Below are 25,240 nucleotides of genomic sequence, written 5' to 3' on the forward strand. Positions count from 1 at the left end.
TTTTCCCCTTCACAAAGAGGATCTGACATGCTTCTGTGATTTGAATTTGGCTGATCTATAAATGGCCTCAATAGTTTAACATGAAAAGTAGAGTAAAATAAACCATTGAGAAAAGTTATTAAAATACTGTTAGTTCACTTTCTTACCTTCACAATAACCTGACCACCGAAAACAATTTAGTAACTAATATTGAGTGGAGTGGTTTCTGGGTATGTGTTAATCTCTTGACATACATTTTCTGACTTAGTTCTCACCACAACCCCATAAAGCAGGTATTGCTGTTATGTTAATTTTCTCATGAAGACACAGAGAGTTGGGGTGACTCACTCAAAGCCACAAAGCCAAGCAGGGACTATGTCTGACTGATCCCCCAAACCTGCCTTCCTGCCCTCCTCACCACTGTGCTTGGGTCTTCTTTCTCCACAGGGCCAGCATCGTACAAAAACGCATTATTTATTTTCAAGATGAGGGCTCTCTGACCAAGAAACTTTGTGAACAAGGTAAGACTCTGTGGGTGGGGAGGGGGAGGGGCAGAGACATGGAGGGCAGCTCCTCCTGCACAATCCACCTGCTTCAAGAATTAAGGCCACTGGGCTTCGTGAGTTCCTCTGGGTTCTGCTTCCTCACGTAGCTCCGATTTTTAATCTGGCTGTGTGCTGTGGATAATTGGATCCGCCTTAAGCTCTAATTACTCAGCTTGATTCCCTGGGTAGAAGATAATGTACCTTATATTGGTGTCGTCTTCTTATTTTTGTGAAACAGTGATTATTCTGAAGAGGTTCCTTGGAATAATTCACAGGACTTAATTAAGGAATGCACAATTGTGTACCTTTAAAAAGTCTGTAATGGTTCTTTGGAAAAAAATCACCAGCAAGATCTTGTGTGGCACCCAGACAATATGGGAGGATTTTTTCCAGAGAAGACCAGCAGGGGATGGGGATGCCAAGGGGGCGTTGACCTTGTGATATCACCATATTCAAGGATCTAGTCTTTAGATTTTCAAACTCATCAACCTCCTCTCCTTAGGTGGAAGGTATTCTAACAAAGCTCATGGAAACTAACTAGACTGGGGGGATAAAGCAGAGGCCTGAATTTAGATCAGGCCCAGGTTCCAATCTGCCTCTGCCCCTTCTAGCCATGTGACTTAAATAGATAAAATAGTACAGTACCTCCTTGACACATAGTAAATGCTATCTATAGAATAGATAGCTCTTGTTATCTATATCTGAAAGCTTTTTCATTAATCTACTGCAAAAAAAATTGAACTTAAACATCTGAATGTTTTTAAAAGTTATTAGATAACTAAATAAAAATTTAAAAATGTTCTATATTTATACAGCATAACAATCTCATTTGTATTTATTTTTGCAGAATTTTTATTTGCATTTAGAGCAATTAGTGTTTTGAGAAGAAATAATCCTCTCCAATTATAGCAAAGTATAAGCTACTAAGAAAAAGAAAGGTTGATAAAGGTCTTTGGGGAAAACAATAATAATAGGTAATATGTATGGGGTGCTTTGCTACATGCCAATAACTATTTTAAGCACTTCATATGCATTAATTTTGTAATCTGCACAACAGCCCTATATGGTAAAGATTATTATTATATTTTTATTTTATGGACGAGGAACCTGACACAAAAAAATTAAATAGCTTTCTTAGCATCATATACTCGTGATGGAAGGCAGGGTTTGAAGTCAGGAGCCAGTGCCCTTAACCATTGCTTTCTATCAAAGCAACTTCTTCCCAATTCAGTAGTTCTTATCATTGCCTTTGACAGATCAATGCATCGTCCTCCTGTAGATGAGCTGAGCAGAAACTAGGTCCCCTGTTTGGAATTGCTTAGAGAACATGGCAATAGCAAAGGAGAGAGAGTTGGATACCTTGCATTAGGGTCATACCTCCCAGAGGGGCTGGAGAGCTGGAATCTGTAGTCCAGAGAGCCCTGGCCAGCTTCCAGATGGCAACACCACACGTGTCTTCTGAGGCTTTTCTTTTTTGTGTCCAACTGCCTGCAAGTTCACTCAGCCTTTCTCTAAACAGGGAGCATCTCCATTTATTAAGCTCTTGGTTCCTCAATGACAATCCCATCCCTGCTGTATCTTCATGTGATGAGATCCAGGTGTTGTGGTGGACTTATGGGTGTTTTGGATCACACATTTCCAAGACACCTCCTGTAAATGCCTTAGACAAGGCTTCATATAACATCAGGATTGAGACATTGGGAAGTGCACGTTAGTTAATGATTGATGTCAGTACATGAGGGTGTCAGTGAAGTATCTCCTAAGAACCCTCAGCTCCTGAAAATTAGGCTGTCCTCCAATAGTCAAACTAACAAAACCACACCACAGTGCCTGTGGGAGAAGACCTAGAGCTGCACAGATGAAAAGCAAAGGCAACCAATACTTTTAAAAAGCAAGATAAACAATAGGTTACTTCCAGTTAAGAACAGAGAAACAAAATATTCAAAAAAGTGATCTATAACAAACATATGCATACACATACTTTATTTTTTATTTTTTAATTTTTTTGAGACAGAGTTTCACTCTGTCACCCAGGCTGGAGTGCAGCGGTGTGATCTCGGCTCACTGCAACCTCCATCTCCCGGGTTCAGGAGATTCTCCTGCCTCAGCCTCCCGAGTAGCTGGGATTACAGGAGCGCACCACCATGCCCATTTTTGTATTTTTAGTAGAGATGGGGTTTCATCTCTACTAAAGATGAAAAGATCTCTGTCTCACAAGTAAGAACTAAATAGAGTTTTGCCATGTTGGCCAGCCTGGTCTCGAACTCCTGACCTCAAGTGATCCGCTCATCTCTGCCTCCTAAAGTGCTGGAATTACAGGCATGAGCTACCGTGCCCAGCCCTGCATACACATACTTTAATACCATGTCACAAACAATTAAAGGAAAGAGACAAAAAAAAAAAAAAAAGGAAAAATGAAGGGAAACGCAGAAAAAAGAGAAAAATGTCAACAGAAACGGGATAATGAGAAAAGGAACAAAGAATACAGGAAGAGAGTTGCAAAGGAAGTCAGTGGATTTAGCGTAGAAATGGGGAGAGAGGGCAGCTCTGGAGATGCTCCATAGCCTGAAATTACCCATAGTTGGCAGGCCCTGCTGTGGTTAGAAGAGGAGTAAGGACGATTCTTATCACTGCCCTTTGAAAGCCTGATTCATTTTCAATAGGCTTTTCCTTAGTAGGAAAACAGTATGTCTGTTTTTATTTTCAAACTTAAAAATTTATTTTTCAAATGGAAGCTTAAAAATGTATTTTTCAAATGGAAGCTTATTTTCCTTTGAAAATACAAAAGGTTTATTATGCATTCCTTTGAACCCTCAGAAATATCTTTAAGTTTACCACCTATATCTGAAAGCCCTTTTGATAAGGCAAAGCTACCAGTTGGCCTTCTTTTGGTTTTTGTAGAGGCTATTGCTGCCTCGTTTAATAGCCCCTAGTAGTTACAATTGAAACCTCAGCATGTATCTCTGATTTAGAAATCCTAGAGCTATGTAGGGAGGCAATTTTTTTTTTTTAGTGCATCTTTCTTCATTGGAAAAAGCAACACAGAAACAACAAAAAAGTTTTCTCTCTTTGCTGTCTATGCAGACCCATCCAGATGAGGTCTTTCCTGGAGTAATGTAGTGCAGAGATTAAGGGTATGAGCCCTGGACCCAAAAAGACCTGGCCTCCAGTTCTGCCTGCCCTGTTCACTAACCCTGTGACCTTGAACAGGTTACCTAATCTGCTTCGATTTACTGACCTGTAAAATGGGGATAGCAAAAGTACTTACCTCCTAGCATTGTTAGGATTAAATGAGACAATATATGGAAAGAAATTAGCACATAAAAGGACTCAGTATTTTGTAGTTATTATTATGATGTCTCATCCTTTCGTCTCCACCCTAGAACCTAGAATTCACTTCTATCCATCATGGATTTTATGTATTTAAACCAAATCAAACCAGTAAATTCCAAAAGGAAGTCTTGTAAAATGCTCTTCATAACACTCATAATGATTTTAACATTCTTTGTCACTACTCTTTGTATAATATTTAAGAATAAATGTCCAACTGCAAAGAAAAAAAACCATTTATGTTAATACTACTAGAGGAAGTGAAAAAAAGCAACTGAAGCAAGTTACATCTGTAGTCATTGTTTTCATCTTGCAGGAAGCAGAACAGACTAAAAGCAACAATGTGCAGCTAGAGATGTGGGTTTGACAATCGGAAATACTGAATTTATTCATGTAATCTCTCTTTCCCTGCTTATCAGCTATTCACAGCTAAAAATGAGGGCCGAGAGGGAATTTTAAGTTTTTCCTGGCTACTGCTATACCCAGAAGTACAGTAAACCTGAGCTTATGGACACATTTCCACCCCCTACTCCTCCCAGTGAAGTCTCTGAAAGCATGATAACAAGTGACGTGATTATATATGCGTGTCTTTTTTTTCTCCCTTCAGTAATTCTTTATATCGCTCTATTTATTTTCACTGCTCTGCTTCAAAGTCATTCCTTCTGGTCCTGTCATTTTGGTCCCAGAGAATATTTCCTAGAGAAAGCACACATGTGTATTCCTCTTAAAATTTGTTAGAGAAATTCTGTTGTGGGAGGGGTGGGGAAGGAGACCAGGATCCGGAAAGGATGATTGAGTAAATTTTACTCCTGATTTTTCAACATAGCCCCCATCTTAAATATTCTCAAATAACCTATGGGTTATTGTTCCCACAGATCTTCTTACATTATTAGGGGAAAAGCTCTGAATTTTTTTTTCAAAATATTACCATACTTAGAGGCATACAAAATCCTTTATTGCCCAAGTACTGATCTGGCTCTAAGTCTTATTAACAAGTGAAAACTGCATCTTCTTTTCCTAAGGGTTAAGGATAAAATGAGACATGATAGCACCATCTTATATACAACCCACATCTACTTTCTAACTTGGTGACTTTTCTGACTGTTTCAGATTCCACATTTGATGGGGTGACTGACAAACCCATCTTAGACTGCTGTGCCTGCGGAACTGCCAAGTACAGACTCACATTTTATGGGAATTGGTCTGAGAAGACACACCCAAAGGATTATCCTCGTGAGTAGAGTGGCTACTCTGTGGTTTGGGGAAAAGCACATTGTCAAAGTTCTGTCTGATGGTAGGGCGCACTAGCTGCAGCATGTCAGATCTGCTCCCTAGTATCGGCTGGTTCATGAAATGTACATTGGAGGTATGTATATTAATCAAGACAGGCAGACATTATATGGGTACGCTTTCAGCTTCTTTGCATAGCATTGTGCTGTTTTTTTTTATTTTTTTTTTGAGACAGAGTCTCACTCTGTTGCCGAGGCTGGAGTGCAGTGGCACAGTCTCGGCTCGCTGCAACCTCCGCCTCCCAGGTTCAAGCAATTCTCCTGCCTCAGCCTCCTGAGTAGCTGGGATTACAGGTACGGGCCACCATGCCCAGCTAATTTTTGTATTTTTAGTAGAGATGGGGTTTTGCCATGTTGGCCAGGCTGGTCTTGAACACCTGACCTCAGGTGCTCCACCCACCTTGGCCTCCCACAGTGCTGGGATTACAGGCGTGAACCACTGCACCCAGCCCCAGCATTGTGCTTTCTTATCTGTGATTTTTAAAAATATTCCTGAAGTCATGCTGCTTATATTCAGGTGAGGCATTTGGTAACCTCAATCCCCCTGCAATGACCCTGTCCATGAATTCCATGACAGACCTGCTGGAAATAGCTGGCAGAAAGGGACCTGCTTGTGACTCTACAGGTCAAGGTCAACAAATACTCTACTATCATAGGTGTTGGTAATTAGTCAGCATGCCCTTTTTTTTACTGACTTCAGATGGCACCTTGAAATCCCTTCAGGAGGGGCCAGACACGGTGGCTCAAGCCTGTACTCCCAGTGCTTTGGGAGGCTGATGTGGGAGGGTCCTTCGAGGCTAGGAGTTAGAGACCTGCCTAGGCAACATAGCAAAATTTTAAAATTAGCTGGGCATGGTGGCACATGCCTGTAGTCCTAGCTACTCAGGAGGCTAAGGCAGGAGGATCTTAAGCCCAGAAGTTCAAGGCTGCAGTGAGCCATGATCACACCACTACACTCCAGCCTGGGCAGCAGAGCGAGACTCTGACTCAAAAAAAAAAAAAAAAAAAAAAAAATCTTTTCATAACATTGTTATCAAGATAGCCAATACAAAGCCATGAGAGTTGTCAGGAGACCCCAAACTTACTATTTTTTAAGTAGATCCTACTAATTCCACTTTATCATATAATCGTCTCAACAAACGCCTAACATGTGCCAGGCACTGTGCTCAGCTCTAGAGTTATAATACCAACAAAAAAAAGATGCACCCCATATTCTCAAGCCACTCAGCGGCTAGTGGAGAGACAGACACTAACCAAATAGTCATGCAGAAAGATGTGAAGACTATAAGAAAAGTGGACTTACTGTGAACCAAGCATTTCTACATATGTTACAGTGTTTAATCCTCAAAGTAGTGTGTTTTTGTGGATACAAAAAACACATTTACTGGGGAGCAGAGAGATGTCATGATTTGCCCACATTGAGATGTAAGTAATGGATCCAAGATCCAAAGGGGTTTTTCAGGCTCCTACGGCTGCCGTTTGTTTGGGTTGCATGTTGCCCATTCTCTCTGTGGGTGGCAGGATGTCCATGTGTGGCACTGAGCCTGTTTTTTCTGCTCATTGTCTGTCTTGTTCTTGTGCATTTTACTTTGGAGTTACCACAGTTCAGGAAGAACAGTAGGAATGGGAGAGAGAGATTAAAAAGAGGGATTTGGCTCAGGTCCCAAAGGAGAGGGGGAGAAAAGGGCACATGATTGGACTTAAGAAGACTCAGACCAGATCAGAACCTCCATGATCCCCACGCAGCCCACCCAGAGGGGACTTCGACATTTGTTGACAAATCAAGAGCTCTATTGTTTAATGTTACCCACATGCAATCAAGGCTTGGGATCTTAGAAGCCTCTTTCTAGTTCATTCTTCTGACTCTGAGATTCAGCCTGATCTGCATCAGCTGTGTGGGAGACCTGTGCGAAGAAACTTGGACTCTCTGCCTGGGGGAAAGAAAACATTTGGAACAAGCATGATGGAAAAAATTTCCTCCAGCCTCTCCTATCCATTAACCAGAGGAAATAAAATGTTAGGGGCCCGTTACTCATCTTTTGTGATCCTAAGAAGCTTCTTGACCTTTCCTATTCTGCCACTGTCATTTCCCAGAATTTAGGGAGGAGGTGAAAAAAAAAAAACTGTTTTTGGGTCTTTGGGCCAAATCGAGTACAAATCTATACAGAATTTCTGTGGAGTTGCTGAGAGTTTCTTAGTAAATATAGCAGACGTGTGTTCAGATCTTCTAGGATTGTTCCATTTCTGCCATTATGTCTCATAGACAATTGTCAGATTGTGTCCTAATTTTTGGTTGGAAAAATTTGGTCACTTGTACAGAATAGCACTTAGCATACTGTAGTTATTTTTTTAAAAGTCTTTCTTTCCCACTAGACTGAGAAGTCCTCTAGGACAAAAGTGATGACGTGCTTCTCTTTGATTCTTAGTGCCTGTTGTCTTCCCAAGCACTGTGTACTGATTGTTGGACTCAGAGTGGCACTCATTATGACCTGGGGGGCAGATGTCTAGCCTTCACCTAATTATGATGGGCAGTACAGAGCAGAGTGTGAGCCAAACTTTCCATGGACGAAAAGGAGTGAACACACAGGGAGACTGGAGGCATTTAAAAGGACATGGGGAGGATCTAATCAGGATCTTGAAAATTTAATGTTCTCAAAAGTTATTTCTATCAGTCTTAAGTAATAGATGAATTTCCTTTTGCCGCTGCAAAGATGATGCTGTCTTGATAACCATTCTCTATCATCATGCCCAGAGAAGCTTCCCACAATAGTGCAAATTGACAATTGCCAAGCCCCCCTGTCCTTTATTAGTCATCCAAAACACTGCTTTCTCTACAGTGATCTTAGGACAGGGGTTCTCAAGCTTTTAAATCTCAGGACTCCTTTTACATGCTTAAAAAATCTTTGAGGATCCCAATGTAAGTGGTTTATATGGGTTATAGCCATCAATCTTCCATATATCAAAAACTAAAACAGAGAAATTGAAAAATATTACTTATTTTTAAAATAAACCTAGTAAATTAAAAATAATAAACTTGTTCCAGGTTAATATAACGAACATATTTTATGAAAATACCTATATTCAAAACAAAAGAAATGTGAAAAGAGGATCAATGTTTTACGTTTTTGCAACTGTCTTTTCTGTCTGGCTTAATAGAAGACACCTGGATTCCCATTTGCCTTTGCTTCTGCATTCAACTTAGATTCAAAATAGATTCAAATAGATTCAAAAAATCTATTTTTTGGTTGAAGTATGCGAAGAAAATTCTGTCTCATATGGCTATGTAATTGGAAAAGGGAAGAGTATTTTAATAACCTTTTCTGATAATTATGGATAATCTTTGATCCTACACCAGAACTCTGCAAATTGTTGTTTTTTTAAAGGTTAATTACAATGTGGAATATGAAACTATATCAATGAACTTGTACTCTTACATTAAAAGTCACTGCTTTACCTTCTACTTTGAATGGATCTTTTACAAATGCATGCTTTTGTAATATCTTACGTTGATCATTTGGAAAATATTGGTTAACTGAGTTATGCAGATTGTCCAAGTGTTGACAGTTCGTTAAACAATATGAAAAGCCATATCCATTAATATCACTACCAATCTCATCAGAAAAGTATTTAATATTGGAAAGCTATCAAGTTCATAGTAATGAATACAAGTTTTCTAAAATTCTGGGTTTTGCTTGAAAGCTTAATTTTATCATTGGCAACAAATACTGTCAGTTATTTTCCTTGAAGTGACAGGCTCACTTTATCTTTTAGAAAATGTAGGCCAAATTTCCAAGTCTAAATAACCATAATTTGTCTGTCATTTGTCCTTTCAAGTGAAAATGATGTTTTATGAACATAAAAAGTGGCTAGTCCAGCTTGCACCTCAAAGAGTCGCGTAAGTGCTTTTATTCAAGACAATCACAGTACTTCAGTATATAGCAGAAGTGCTTCTGCATAGTTCACAATTAGTCACACAGAAAAATAAAAAGATGTTGACTCAAAGGCAGAGATCTAATGAAATTAATCATTTTTATTGTTTTTTCAAGGACATTCTTTTTTTTTTAAACTTTAAGTTCTGGGATATGTGTGCAGAATGTGCAGGTTTGTTACATAGTATACATGTGCCATGGTGGTTTTGCCACACCTCTCAGCCCATCATCTAGGTTTTACGTCCCACGTGCATTAGGTATTTGTCCTAGTGCTCTCCCTCCCCTTGCCCTGCACTCCCCGACAGGACCAGGTGTGTGATGTTCCCCTCCCTGTGTCCATGTGTTCTCATTGTTCAACTCCCACTTACGAGTGAGAACATGCTGTGTTTGGTTTTCTGTTCCTGTGTTAGTTTGTTGAGGATGATGGTTTCCAGCTTCATCCATGTCCCTGCAAAGGACATGAACTCATTCTTTTTCATGGCTGCAGAGTATCCCATGGTGTATATGTGACACATTTTCTTTATCCAGTCTATCACTGATGGGCATTTGGGTTGGTTCCAAGTCCTTGCTGTTGTAAACAGTGCTGCAATAAACATAAATATGCATGTGTCTTTATAATAGAATGATTTATAATCCTTTGGGTATATACCCAGTAATGGGATCGCTAGGTCAAATAGTATTTCTGAATTGCCACACTGTGTTCCACAATGTTTGAACTAATTTACACTCCCACCAACAGTGTGAAAGCATTCCTATTTCTCCACAGCCTCTCCAGCACCTGTTGTTTCCTGACTTTTTAATGATCACCATTTTAACTGGCGTGAGATGGTATCTCATTGTGGTTTTGATTTGCATTTCCCTAATGACCAGTGATGATGAGCTTTTTTCATGTTTGTTGGCCACATAAATGTCTTCTTTTGAGAAATGTCTTCTTTTGAGAAATGTCTGTTCATATCCTTCACCCACTTTTTGATGGGGTTGTTTGTTTTTTTCTTGTAAATTTGTTTAAGGTCCTTGTAGATTCTGGATATTAGCCCTTTGTCAGATGGATAGATTGCAAAAATTTTCTCCCACTCTGTAGGTTGCCTATTCGCTGTGATGCTAGTTTCTTTTGCTGTGCTGAAGCTCTTTAGTAAGATCCCATTTGTCAATTTTGGCTTTTGTTGCAATTGCTTTTGGTGTTGTAGTCATGAAGTCTTTGCCCAAGCTTATGTCCTGAATGATATTGCCTAGATTTTCTTCTAGGGTTTTTATGCTTTTGGGTTTTACATTTAAGTCTTTAATCCATCTTGAGTTAACTTTTGTATAAGATATAAGGAAGTGGTCCAGTTTCTGTTTTATGCATATGGCTAGGCAGTTTTCCCAGCACCATTTATTAAATAGAGAATCCTTTCCCCACTGCTTGTTTTTGTCAGATTTGTCAAAGATTAGAGGGTTGTAGATGTGTGGTGTTATTTCTGAGGCCTCTGTTCTGTTCCATTGATCTATATATCTGTTTTGGTACCAGTGCCATGCTGCTTTGGTTACTGTAGGCTTGTAGTATAGTTTGAAGTCAGGTAGCATGATGCCTCCAGCTTTGTTCTTTTTGCTTAGGATTGTCTTGGCTATATGGGCTCTTTTTTAGTTCCATATGAAATTTAAAGTAGTTTTTTCTAGTTCTGTGAAGAAACTCAATGGTAGCTTGATGGGAATAACATTGAATCTATAAATTACTTTGGGCAGTATGGCCATTTTCACAATATTAATTCTTCCTATCCATGAGCATGGAATTTGTTTCCATTAGTTTGTGTCCTCTCTTATTTCCTTGAGCAGTGATTTGTAGTTCTCCTGGAAGAGGTCCTTCATGTCCCTTGTAAGTTGTATTCCTAGGTATTTTATTCTCTTTGTAGCAATTGTGAACGAGAGTTCACTCATGATTTGGCTCTCTGCTTGCCTATTATTGGTGTATAGGAATGTTTGTGATTTTTGCACATTGATTTTGTATCCTGAGACTTTGCTAAAGTTGCTTATCAGCTTGAGATTTTGAGCTGAGATGATGGGGTTTTCTAAATATACAATCATGTCATCTGCAAACAGAGACAATTTGACCTCCTCTCTTCCTATCTGAATACCCTTTATTTCTTTCTCTTGCCTGATTGCCCTGGCCAGAACTTCCAATACTATGTTAAATAGGAGTGGTGAGGGGGGGCATCCTTGTCTTGTGCTAGTTTTCAAGGGAAATACTTCCAGCTTTTGCCCATTCAATATGATATTGGTTATGGGTTTGTCATAAATAGCTCTTATTATTTTGAGATATGTTCTATCAATACCTAATTTATTGAGAGTTTTTAGCATGAAGCGGTGTTGAATTTTACTGAAGGCTTTTTCTGCATCTATTGAGATAATCATATGGTTTTTGTCATTGGTTCTGTTTATGGGATGGATTATGTTTCCTGATTTGCATATGTTGAACTAGCCTTGCATCCCAGGTATGAAGCCAACTTGATCATGGTGGATAAACTTTTTGATGGGCTGCTGGATTTGGTTTGCCAGTATTTTATTGAGGATTTTCACATCAATGTTCATCAGGGATATTGACCTAAAATTTTCTTTTTTTGTTGTGTCTCTGTCAGGTTTTGGAATTGGGATGATGCTGGCCTCATAAAATGAGTTGGGGAGGAGTTCCTCTTTTTCTGTTGTTTGGAATAGTTTCAGAAGGAATGGTACCAGCTCCTCTTTGTGCCTCTGGTAGAATTCAGCTGTGAATCTGTCTGGTCCTGGGCTTTTTTTGGTTGGTAGGCTATTCATTACTGCCTCAATTTCAGGACTTGTTATTGGTCTATTCAGGGATTCGACTTCTTCCTGATTTAGTCTTGGGAGGGTGTATGTGTCGAGGAATTTATCCATTTCTTCTAGATTTTCTAGTTTATTTGTGTGGAGGTGTTTACAGTATTCTCTGATGGGAGTTTGTAGTTTTGTGAGATCAGTAGTGATATCCCTTTATCATTTTTTATCGTGTCTATTTGATTCTTCTCTCTTTTCTTCTTTATTAGTCTTGCTAGCAGTCTATCTATTTTGTTAATTTTTTCAAAAAGCCAGCTCCTGGATTCACTGATTTTTTTTTGAAGGGTTTTCATGTCTCTATCTCCTTCAATTCTGCTCTGATGTTCGCTATTTCTTGTCTTCTGCTAGCTTTTGAATTTGTTTGCTCTTGCTTCTCTAGTTCTTTTAATTGTGATGTTAGGGTATCGATTTTAGATCTTTCCTGCTTTCTGATGTGGGATTTTGTGCTTATAAATTTCCCTCTTAACGCTGCTTTAGCTGTGTCCCAGAGATTCTGGTACATTGTCTCTTTATTCCCATTGGTTTCAAAGAACTTATTTATTTCTGCCTTAATTTTGTTATTTACCCAGTAGTCATTCAGGAGCAGATTGTTCAATTTCCATGTAGTTGTGTGGTTTTGAGTGAGTTTCTTAATCCTGAGTTCTAGTTTGATTGCACTGTGGTCTGCGAGACTGTTTGTTATGATTTCTGTTCTTTTGCATTTTCTGAGGAGTGTTTTACTTCCAATTATGTGGTCAATTTTAGAATAAGTGCTATGTGGTGTGGAGAAGGATGTATATTCTGTTGATTTGGGGTAAAGAGTTCTGTAGATGTCTATTAGGTCCACTTGGTCCAGAGCTGAATTCAAGTCCTGAATATCCTTGTTAATTTTCTGTCCCATTGATCTAAAATCGACAGTGGGGTGTTAAAATCTCCCACTACTATTCTGTAGGAGTCTAAGTCTCTTTGTAGGTCTCTAAGAACTTTATTTATAAATCTGGGTGCTCCTGTATTGGGTGCATATATATTTAGGATAGTTAGCTCTTCTTGTTGCATTGATCCCTTTACCATTATGTAGCGCCCTTCTTTGTCTTTTTTGATCTTTGTTGGTTTAAAGTCTGTTTTATCAGAGACTAGGATTGCAACTTCTGCTTTTTTTTGCTTTCCATTTGCTTGGTAAATATTCCTCCATCCCTTTATTTTGAGCCTATGTGTGTCTTTGCACATGAGATGGGTCTCCTGAATACAGCACACTGATGAGTCTTGACTCTGTTCAATTTTCCAGTGTATGTCTTTTAATTGGGGCATTTAGCCTATTTACATTTAAGGTTAATATTGTTATGTGTGAGTTTGATCCTATCATTATGATGCTAGCTGGTTATTTTGCATATTAGTTGATGCAGTTTCTTCATAGTGTCATTGGTCTTTATATTTTGGTGTGTTTTTGTGGTGGCTGCTACCAGTTTTTCCTTTCCATGTTTAGTGCTTCCTTCAGGAGCTCTTGTAAGGCATGCCTGTTGGTGACAAAATCCCTCAGCATTTGCTTGTCTATAAAGGATTTTATTTCTCCTTCACTTATGAAGCTTGGTTTGGCTGGATATGAAATTCTGGGTTGAAAATTCTTTAAGAATGTTGAATATTGGCCCCCACTCTCATCTGGCTTGTAGGGTTTCTGCAGAGAGATCTGCTGTTAGTGTTATGGGCTCCCTTTGTGGGTAACCTGACCTTTCTCTCTGGCTGCCCTTAACATTTTTTCCTTCATTTCAACCTTGGTGAATCTGACAATTATGTATCTTGGGGTTGCTCTTCTCAAGGAGTATCATTGTGGTGTTCTCTGTATTTCCTGAATTTGAATGTTGGCCTGTCTTGCTAGATTGGGGAAGTTCTCCTGGATAATATCCTGCAGAGTGTTTTCCAACTTGGTTCCATTCTTGTCCTCACTTTCAAGTACCCCAATCAATCATACATTTGGTCTTTTCATATAGTCCCATATTTCTTAGAGGCTGTGTTCGTTCCTTTTCATTCTTTTTACTCTAATCTAGTCCTCGTGCCTTATTTTGGTAAGCTGATCTTCAATCTCTGATATCCCTTCTTCTGCTTGATTTAGCTATTGATACTTGTGAATGCTTCAGGAAGTTCTCGTGCTGTGTTTTTCAGCTCCATCAGGTCATTTATGTTCTTCTCTAAACTGGTTATTCTAGTTAGCAGTTCCTGTAACCTTTTATCAAGGTTCTGATCTTCCTTGCGCTGGGTTAGAACATGTTCCTTTACCTCAGAGGAGTTTGTTATTACCCACCTTCTGAAGCCTACTTCTGTCAATTTGTCAAACTCATTCTCCATCCAGTTTTGTGCCCTTGCTGGAGAGGAGCTGTGATCCTTTGTAGGAGAAGAGGCATTCTGGTTTTTGCAATTTTCAGCATTTTTGCATTGGTTTTTCCTCATCTTCATGGATTTATCTACCTTTGATCTTGAGGCTCATGACCTTTGGATGGGGTTTTTGTGTGGGGGTCCTTTTTGTTGATGTTGATGTTATTGCTTCCTGTTTGTTAGTTTTCTTTCTAACAGTCAGGCTCCTCTTCTGCAGGTGTGCTGCAGTTTGCTGGAGGTCTACTCCAGACCCTGTTTGCCTGGGTATCACCAGCAGAGGCTCCAGAATAGCAAAAATTGCTGTCTGCTCCTTCCTCTGGAAGCTTCATCCCAGAGGGGCACCAGCCTTATGCCAGCTGGAGCTCTCCTGTATGAGGTGTCTGTAAACCCCTGCTGGGAGGTCTCTCCCCATCAGGAAGCACGGAGGTCAGGGACTCACTTGAGGAGGCAGCCTGTCCCTTAGTGGAGCTCAAGCTCTGTGCTGGTAGAATCCTCCTTGTCAGGATCTGCTGCACTCTTCAGAGCTGGCAGGCAGGAATGTTTAAATCCACTGAAGCTGGGCCCACAGCCACCCCTTCCTTGAGGTGATCTGTCTTAGGGAGAGGGGAGTTTTATCTCTAAGCCCCTGACTGGGCCTGCCGCCTTTCTTTCAGAGATGACCTGCCCTGTGAGGAGGAATCTAGAGAGGCAGTCTGGCCCCAGCTGTTTTGCCATGCTGTGTTGAGTTTGGCCCAGTCTGAACTTCCCACCTCCTTAGCACTGTCAGGGGAAAACTGCTTACTCAAGCCTCAGTAATGGTGGATGCCCCTTCCCGCACCAAGCTCCATCATCCCAGGTCAACTTCAGACTGCTGTGCTGGCAGTAAGAATTTCAAGCCAGTGGTTCTTAGACTTCTGGGCTCCATGGGAGTGGGACCCGCTGAGTAAGACTACTTGGTTCCCTGGCTTCAGCCCCCTTTCCAGGGGAGTGAATGAATGGTTCTGTCTTGCTGGAGTTCCAGGCACCACTGGGATATGAAAAAAAAAAAAAAAAAAAAAAAAAACAAAAAAAAAAACTGCAGCTAGCTTGGCGTCTGCCCAAACAGCCACCCAGTTTTATGATTGAAACCCAGGGCCCTGGTGGTGTAGGCACACGAGGGAATCTCTTGGTCTGCAGATTGCAAAAACTATGGGAAAAGCGTAGTATCTGGGCTGGATAGCACAGTCCCTCATGGCTTCCCTTTGCTGGGGGAGGGAGGCCCCCAGCTGCTTGCCCTTCCTGGGCAAGGCGACACCCCACCTTGTTTCTGCTCATCCTCTGTGGGCTGTACCCACTGCCTAACCAGTCCCAGTGAGTTGAACAGGGTACCTCGGTTGGAAATGCAGAAATCATCCGCCTTCTGCATTGGTCTTGCTGTGAGCTACAGACCAGAGCTGTTCCTATTCGGCCATCTTGCCAATACCCTCCAAGGACATTCTTAAGTGAAACTGACCCCTTTTGTTTTTTACTGTTGGTATGTGGCAGTGAAAAATACATCAGCGACTAACATGGTTTGGGGCCATTAACTTGATCCATGCTCAGTGCCAGAGTTAATGTCAATACATTACAAAGGGAAGTAATGTCTTAGCATTATTATAAAAATAGTTTTCACCTTCTAGACCCCCTGAAAGGGTCTCGGGGTTCCAAGGGGTCTGTGGTCCATGTTAGGCGACAGGGGTACCTTAATGGCGCCGGTTCCAGGTTCTTCACCCCTCCTTGACCGGGCACTGTCTGAACCCGCCAAAGGAGGGCCAATCAGAAAGAAGCATCTCCCGCCTTCCCTTAGGCCCGCCCCACGTAGGCCCAAGGGATATAAAACCCAGCACACCAGCAGCTCTCTCTCTTCTCTTCTCCTCTCTTCTCTTCCTTCTCTGCTCAATACCTCCAATAAAGATCTCTTGACCGCGACCGGTGTAGTCTGATCCTTGCCCGGCCTCTTTCAGTCCAGACTTTGAGAACCTCTGCAATAGATAAGATAGCAACCTAAGGTGTCTGACTTTCACTACTCTTTGGGTAACTTGCTCTTGGGAATTTATGTTGGACACTCTAGGAAGGATGGGGCAACACCCAGTCTCTGCAGGTGGGCCACATCTGCCAAAGCTCTTCTCAACCATTATACAAAATGGTTTGTTCCAAGTGCTGTTTCTGGGGTTCCCTCCGTTGGAGCACGGTGTTCTCTCTAGGAGGGGCTAGATGTGGTTAGATAAGAAGGGAGGCAGGGGAATCGCCTACATGACCTCTGGCATTCCCTGTCTATTGTAATGCCATAGATCTCTGCTCGTCATCTGGAAATAGTGAAATCCTTTTAAAACACTTCTAATCTAGTAGGTCTAGAAATGCATTTTAACTTACCATGTAAGTTTTACATCCTAATTTTATAAGTGAAAAACTCCTGAAGCACAAAGAAGTTACAGACTCAGATGACATAGCCACAGAGTGTCTGAAACAAAATCAAAGCTCAGGTCTCCTGACTCCTTTTTGCCTTCCTCTGTAGGCTATTAGGAGGCAATCAATCTTCTGTCCTTCTGCAGAAAAGTTAGTATCTTATACACAAAGCATCTTTTTATAAGGCCCTGCTGTACTAACATGAACTCAACTGGTACCAAATTTGGTGCCATACTGAACAGCTTTGCTCCACTCTGCAAAAACCTATGTGGCAGAGATCCTAACTTAGAAGTCAGAAAGAGAAGGTCTAGATTTACTGGTCCTGAGTGGAGTTCATAGACCCTAAAGTGTCAGAAGAACTGCCAGCTCCTGCAATGTCTGTTCTAGGCACTGTGAGTCTGTAGCTTCCAGATATGGCTCAGAAGCAGTTGCTTCACAGAAACAAGGTGACTAGGCAGTATAACCACATGAGGGTGTCCTGGAGGCTGGAGACATGCCCATTCTTTGCCAAGGCATTGGGAGTTACCTAAAAGATGCTGAGTCTCTTTATTCTCTAGCTCTGAATACAGCTCTTGGGTTTCTGACAAATGCTCCTATCCCATAGAGACCCTTTAATCACCTTTGACAATGTAAGCTGCATAGCTTCCCCCATTTTTGATATGACATCGGTTTTGATGCTGTTTATCAGATATGCATTGATGAGAAGAACATTTTTCCAGGAGCCAATTATGTTTTTCATTTGATAACACATTGACTAAAATATAAATACAGCAATTGGGAAATATACTCTACATAATCAAAGTTCATTTTACAATGAAATTCAGCCATTTTTCTATTGGATCACCGGATTTAGGAAATTATTATTAAGTCCAATCACATGAAAAACCACCACTCTAACACTTAGCAACTACTTTTGTTTCTTCATATACTCGTCTATGTACAGAGTATCTATATCACATTTGAACATACTGTTCTACTTTTTGCATTTGATTTTGTCATCATATTCATATCACTTATTCTAGGCAACTTATCTATTGTTTTATTGATCATTTAAGTAATGTCAGGTCTTTTGCTAACATAGAAAGCACTGCAATAAAATACTTTGTACTTAGGCTGGACACAGTGGTCATGCCTATAATCCCAGCACTTTGGGAGGCCAAGGCAGGTGGATCACTTGAGGTCAGGAGTTTGAGACCAGCCTAGCCAACATGGTGAAACCCCGTCTCTACTAAAAATACAAAAACTCACCAGGCATGGTGGTGTGTGCCTGTAATTCCAACTACTCAGGAGGCTGAGGCACGAGAATCGCTTGAACCTGGGAGGCAGAGGTTGCAGTGAGCCGAGATTGTACCACTGCACTCCAGCCTGAGTGACAGAGTGAGACTCTGTCTCAAAAAAAAAAAAAAAAAAAAAAAAAAAAACCACACAACACTTGGTACTTAAAGTCTTCCTCAACCCTTCTCCTTTCTTTGGAATTATTTCCTTGAAATAATTTCCTAAGATTAAAACTGCTAGATCAAAGGATATGGATTTTTCTTTTGGCCCTTGAGACGTCTTGCCAGATTTTTCTCCAAAACATTTGTATCAATTCAGTTTATTACCAATAATGAATAAATGTGTCTGTTTCTCCCAGCCTTCTCAGCATTCAATTAAAATTTTAATTAAAATTTTATTAATTAATTATTAAAAATTAATCTTATTTTAAATTGGCATTGGCTTAATTACCAACACACTTGAATCATTTTTCATGTTTATTGTCCTTTGCCTTTAAAACCACTAGGGTGTTGGCATGAATCAAGTCTGATTTTGCTCCTTGTCTCCCCAGGGCATCAGTCATTGTCTGGCACATTGAAAGTTCTGAATAAATAGTGTGGAATGAATGGATGAATGAATGAGAAGCAGTTACAAAATGAGGAAGGAAGAGAGTGGAGGGAGATGAGCAATGAAAAGCTGCTGAAGAGGTTAGGCCAGGAGAGAGATAAGGCCATATGTGGCTGCTGAGTGGACAGCAGCTTGGATGGGGCCAGTGGTGTGTGGGAGGATGGGCAAGGAGGACATTGCAGTCAGTGGGCAATGGTGTGGCTTGGACTGCAGCGGTGAAAGTGGTAATGGAGAAAATTGGTATATTTCACATCTCTTTTAACAGTAGATTCTGTCATGGACTGGATGTGGAGGAGTAAGAGAGAGAAACATCATAGCTGACAAGCTAGGTTTCTGGCTTGGAAATGGAGGTGCTCTTTCTTTTGAAAATATTCCTCAATATTATTATCTTTCTCTTTTTTACAAATGACTTTGAAATCATTTCATCAAGCTCTGAAAAGGATCCTGTCAGAATTTTAAGTGGGATTGCACTAAATCTCAAAATTACCTTGAGAGGAATTGTTAGCTTTATAATGTTTAGCTTGTCTAGTTTTTTCCCATTTATGAATAAAACCAATCATTTCTGGGTTTCCTTAGCACCATGCCTAGAACAGTGATACCATATGGACCACAGCCCTTCTTTCTCAATCTAACTGCAGAAACAAAATTAAACATTATATTACAGTTCTCCAGAGAAACAGACCAACAGGGATAGATAAATGAGAGATAGATAGATAGATAGATAATATATTTTTTATGATGAATTGGCTTACATGATTATAGAGGCTGAGAAGTTCCACAATCTGCCATCTGCAAACCGGAGACCCAGGAGAGCCAGTGGTGTAGTTCTAGTTGAAGTCCAAAAGCCTGAAAACGAAGGGAGCCAGTGGTGTAAATCCCAGCCCCAGGGCAGGAGAAGGCCAATGTCCCTGGTCAAGCAGGTAGGCAGGGTGTAAAGAAATGGATTTATTCTTCCTCTGCATATTGTTCTATTCAGCCCTCAATTGATTGGATAAGGCCCATCCACACTGGGGATGGAAGTCTCCTTTGTTGAGTTACCTGATTCAAATGTGAATCACATCTGGAAATCCTCACAGATGCACCCAGAAATAATTTGGGCACCCAGTGGCGCAGCTGACACATAAAATGAACCATCACAAACATACAATGAACAATAATCCCACTGCTTCCTTCTTCCATCACTGTGAAATCCCTCCCAAACCTGAGAAGTCTGCCCATCAGAGCCTCCCAGCTGTGCCACTGCCAGTGCTATGATGGGACAGGAGACACTGCTGCTGCCACCAGGCTGAGTCACAAATATAGGATTTCACCAGGACATAGAATTTGGCACCCAACACTTGTGTCGTCATACACAGTTTCAGTGAAAGAAAGGGAAAAAGAGAAAGGATTAAATATCTTCTTCACCCTTTTTCTCTTGCCTTCCTTCTGCCTCTCCGGAAAGGAAGTCTTATGACAACCATTCACTCATGGATGGGTTGGGAGTGGAGAAGGAAAGTCCATGATCACATTTTCCAGTTAAACAGGGAAGGCTGAACACATAAATCTCTGTTGTTTCCCCAAATCCCACAAAGATAACACTAGATGAATAAAGCAGATTCAGTCCCAGAGGATTTCTCTCACTTTTTTCCAGCACTTTTAGGTACTTTGCACAGGAGTGTTTTTTAGGGATTTCATTCTAACCCCCAGAACCACTCTTCTCTCCTCTCCATCCTGCTTTGGGAGGGTGACGTCAAGGGATCTCATCAAGTGGCTCTCTCACCCTCTGCATTCCAGCTGGATTTGGTCAGTGGGAAGCCAAGGACAGAGGAGAGTGAGGTCAGGGTGTCTACCTACCCACCCACTGCTCCCTGCCAGTGGAGGCTGCAGGTGGGTGGTCCTCTTCCAGCAGCCACAGCTTCTGCCCAGCCACCCTGTCTTCCAGCTTCAGCTCTCCCTCCTGGTTCCTGAAACTGCTCCTCCTCAGGTTTAGGGGTAGTCACAACTCCCTGGGAGCTTCACCTTTCCTTATTGCACTCTTTTGACTCTGCCAGGCCCTTATAAACTGTCCCTTCATCAAACTCACTTCTCTTGCCCCACTTGAGTATGCCATCTCTTCCCTGCGGGACCGAGACTGGTATTGCCACTTTTTCAGAAATTGATTCTTAGACTCTGTACATGTATTATTTTGATAAAATAAAAAGCAAAGCTAACAAATACAGTAAAGTCAGTTATTACTATAGGATTTTATGTTGCTATAGGATTTTATAAAGGATTATACATCCCCACTATACTGAGGCTGCCTTTGATCCACTCTAAATTGCCTTCCTCTCCCCCACCCCACTCAAATGCTGCTTCCTTCCATTGCTCACCTAGGACCTAAAAACACCCAAATGAGAATGTCTTTTCTCTGGGTCTGTGGCTAAACTCAGACGCCAATCCAGTTCCCATTCCCAGATCTTCTCACTTTGCCAACACTAGGCTGTCATCTAACCCAAAACATATTCAAAGGAGCAGTGTTATAAAGCAGATTACTAGATAGGGGTTTCTGGAATTTTAGCTAAGAGGACACCCTTTAATAATAAGGAGTGCATTTTCACAGATCATGTTTCCTGGTTTAAACATATATGCAATTTCCGTAAAAACTGAGACTTGAACAAATTTTAATTTTTTCTAAATGATTTTTGTTTTCTCAAGAAGGCTTTGCAGTTTCATTCTTATATATGCTTCATCAAGTTAATTCTTAGGATTATTTTATGTTTTGGTTATAATGAATGAGATTTCCAGTTTTCATTACATTTTCTATCAGGTTATAATTAGTGTTCAAAAATGCTCTCATTATTCCCATTTATTGTACCTGTATGCTTTTTCCTAATAGTTTTACCTAATATTCCTTGGGTTACATAAGTAATCAATAGCTATTTGCCTAGCTGGGCATGGTGGGGCATGCCTGTAGTCCCAGCTACTTGGGAGGCTGAGGCAGAAGGATGGCTTGAACCCATCCTTGAACCCATGGTTAAGGCCAATGAGCCATGATTGTACCACTGCCACTGCACTCTAGCCCAGGCAACAGAGTGAGACCTCATTTCTAAAAAGATTAATAAAATTAATAATTTGCCTGTAAAACACAACATGCTTTTGTCTTTTTTTTTCTGATTACTCTTCCTTGATTTCTATGGTCTCCCACTTGTTCACTGACAATGTACAATGTTGACTCTTGGCTTCCAGGATGTTAAAGGATGTTAAATATAGATGTATACTTCTAATTTTTTTAATGGATGTTGGATTTTTCTTTTTTTTTTTTTGAGACGGAGTCTCGCTCTGTCGCCCAGGCTGGAGTGCAGTGGCATGATCTCAGCTCACTGCGAGCTCCGCCTTCCGGGTTCACACCATTCTCCTGCTTCAGCCTCCCAAGTAGCTGGGACTACAGGTGCCCGCCACCACACCCGGCTAATTTTTTGTATTTTTTAGTAGAGACGGGGTTTCACCGTGTTAGCCAGGATGGTCTCGACCTCCTAACCTTGTGATCCGCCTGCCTCGGCCTCCCAGAGTGCTGGGATTACAGGCATGAGCCACCGCGCCCGGCCGGATGTTGGATTTTTCTAATGCCATTTCAGCACTTATTGATATGAACAAATAATTGTTACTATTAATCTCTTTTGTGGAGTATTATAATTACTAGTTTTCAATTTGCTAGACTATTCTTCCATTCTGTGATGAGCCTAATTTAATTGTGGTTTGTTTTTTCCTTCCTTTAGTACGCATGCGTTAATTATCAACTATTCACAAAGCGTTATATTTTTGGTATACATTTTCTCAACAATTCTCGCCTTAGCCTCATAGGATGAATATTATGCTCCTGATTTATGGAAGAGAAAATTGAGTCTCAGAGAGGCTAGAGAGTAGACCCAGTTCATACAGCAAATCTGTGGTCGAGCTGCTGCGTGTTATGAGAGGCAGAGAGAGAGAGGAGTGGGGAGAGAGAGAGAGAATAGGAGGGGAAGAGAGACAGAGGGAGAAGAGGAGAGAGAGGGAGCCGGAGAATGATGCGCTGGCTGTGCCACAGGTTTGCACTATGAAATGCATCTGGCTTTGAATCTGGGTCCATCTGACCCTAGAGTCCTTTCTACCATGCCTTTCCTTTAAAGTGGTAATCTATTAGTATTGTCATTAAAATCGCCAGATCTACATGCAAGAGTGAAAGTGGTACATAATTTCTGATTTTTAAATCAACTCTTTATCTGACCGTAGTCTCAAGGCCATACTAGCTTTGAGGAGTAAATTGGTTAGTTCCTACCTACCAGTTTTTATTCGTAATTGAAACTTTAAAAGAATTATCCACACACATTGAATACTTTCCCCTATCCTCACCCCCAAGTTATTCAATTTCTTCATCAGTTATTGGTGTATTCAGGCTCTTTCTTTTATGCCAGTTTTAGAATTTTACTTTTTCCTTTAAAAATTATCCATTTTATTTAGATTTTCATAGTTCCTAGCATACAACTATAGAGTGCAGTAAGATCATTTGCTATTTCCTGGCTAAATTTACCCGTGTTAGCTTTATCTAATAAGCTTTGTAGCTTATTAAATAATGCTACTGTTATGCTGTTGGTAATTTACATACATCCACTTTTATATATACTGTTCTCTTCTATTTCTTTTGGGTTGTCCTTTTGTTCCTTTGGTGAATTTTTATATTCTTTACTTAGTATGCTGATTTTCCCATTTTGCTTTTTGTTTTTATTAATAATAAATGCACTTAAGGCTGTGAATTTTCCTAGTTTAGCTCTGGGCCCTTCCCGGGGAATTTAATATGTAGTTCTCATTTTCATCGTTTTCTTAATAGAGTGCTTTTGTGCATTTTATCTTCTTGACATATTTGTTAATTAGCAGATTATTTCAAAATTTCTAAGTAGTCTGAGAGTTTTGATTTACATCTTTGTTCCTAATTTTGTTTATCTTGTTTTGGTAAGTGTGTTAGTCCATTTTTGCATCACTATAAAGAAATACCTAAGACTGGGTAATTTATAAAGAAAAGAGGTTTAATTAGCTGCAGGCTGTACAAGCACGACTCCAGCATCTGTTTCTGGTGAGGGCCTCAGGAGGCTACAATCAGGGCTGAAGGCCAAGCGGAAGCAACTGATGTCATACGGTGAGAGAGGGAGTGAGGGACAGAGGGAAGAGGTGCCACGCTCTTCCAAACAACCAGATCTTCTGTGAACTACCAGAGTGAGAACTCACTCATCACCAAGGGGAGGGAGCTAAGCCACTCATGAGGGATCTCTCCGCCTGATCCAGTCACCTCCCACCAGGCCCCACCTCCAACACTGGGGGTTACATTTCAATATGAGATTTGGAGGGGACAAACATCCAAACCGTATCAGTAAAAGAGTGTCTTATATATAATTTCTGCTTTTGTGTACTTTTATTTTTTTAATAACCTAGCTTATGTTGACTTTCAAAAGCCTGTTTCTTATTCTGCCTCAGGTACCAAGCTATGTGTTACCTAGTGACACACAAGTATCATTAGTCCATGAAAGGCCCCTCTGGGCGTTGTTGTTTGTTCGTTTGATTCCATTTACCCCATATTTATTGTGATTACTGTCCTACTATAATTTTTCTGCCATGTTATTATACATTTTCTGATTGTACTTTCTCGTTTCTTTTTTTTTTAGACACCTTCTTTTCTTTCCATTGCCTAAATTATTTTCTTCTGCTGGATTAAAAGTGATTTGATCCATTTTTTTGTTTTTGTTCTTATGGTGGTTGCCTTTAATGTAAGACACGTACTTATGTTTATCTCTGTTGAATTCATAAACAAAACAAGTACTTTAGCATACTTTATAATTCCTTTGGTCTCTACTATCCCTATACCCAAATACACATTTTATGTTGGTTATTTTCTAGAATTTTATTTCTGGATTGTATGGATAATTTCTTTTTTATTTTTCTTTAGTCTTTGCTTTTTTACACAACCATAAATGTTACTAAAGTGTTGTTCACCCATAGCTCTTTAGCATTTTTCTTATTTTACTGCTTTCTACAAGAGTATTTTTATGATACATTTTTGCAAGGCAAACCCCCTAAGGCCTTATATGTCTGAGAATTTTTTATTATGCTCTCACATTTAAATGACTGATGGCTGATGTAAGACTTGCATTCAGAAACACTTTCTTTTCCATTGTCCAGTGTGTCCTTCTATCCAGCTGCTTAGAAGCCTAATCTCAGTCAGAATTTGGTTGCTTCCTAGGTGATCAAATCTCTCTCTCTGTTTTGCTTTTCCATTTTTTTTGTTGTTTTGTTTGTTTGTTTTTTGCTGTCTCTTTGATGTTCTTTATTTTCACAGTTAATGTGATTTGATGTAGTTTTTTTTCTTTTTAAAACCTGGTTTTCGGCTGGGCGCAGTGGCTAACGCCTGTAATCCCAGCACTTTGGGAGGCTGAGGTGGGCGGATCACCCGAGGTCAGGAGTTTCAGACCAGTCAGACCAACATGGTGAAAACCCGTCTCTACTAAAAATACAAAACTTAGCCAGGAGTGGTGGTGCGTGCCTGTAATCCCAGCTACTCAGGAGGCTGAGGCAGGAGAATTGCTTGAACCCTGGAGGCAGAGGTTGCAGGGAGCGGAGATCACGCCATTGCACTCCAGCCTGGGTGACAGAGTAAGATTCCATCTCAAAAAATAATAATAATTTAAAAATAATAATAAAATAATAAAACCTAGTTTTCTACTCTATGGGT

The 25,240-nt window shown here is 40.4% G+C and overlaps 1 protein-coding gene across 1 annotated transcript in view; it reads left to right on the forward strand.

Annotated features, from left to right (window-relative positions):
- SPON1 (spondin 1) overlaps positions 1-25,240 on the forward strand; it is a 314,515-nt gene that overhangs the window by 114,911 nt on the left and 174,364 nt on the right. Inside the window, exons 4-5 of the mRNA XM_003254969.4 lie at positions 427-500; positions 4,965-5,087. Coding sequence (XP_003255017.1) covers positions 427-500; positions 4,965-5,087 — 197 coding nt within the window. The remainder of the gene's footprint in view (positions 1-426; positions 501-4,964; positions 5,088-25,240) is intronic.

The sequence above is a fragment of the Nomascus leucogenys genome, chromosome 15 (genome assembly GCF_006542625.1).
Source record: "Nomascus leucogenys isolate Asia chromosome 15, Asia_NLE_v1, whole genome shotgun sequence".
Taxonomy (NCBI): domain Eukaryota; kingdom Metazoa; phylum Chordata; class Mammalia; order Primates; family Hylobatidae; genus Nomascus; species Nomascus leucogenys.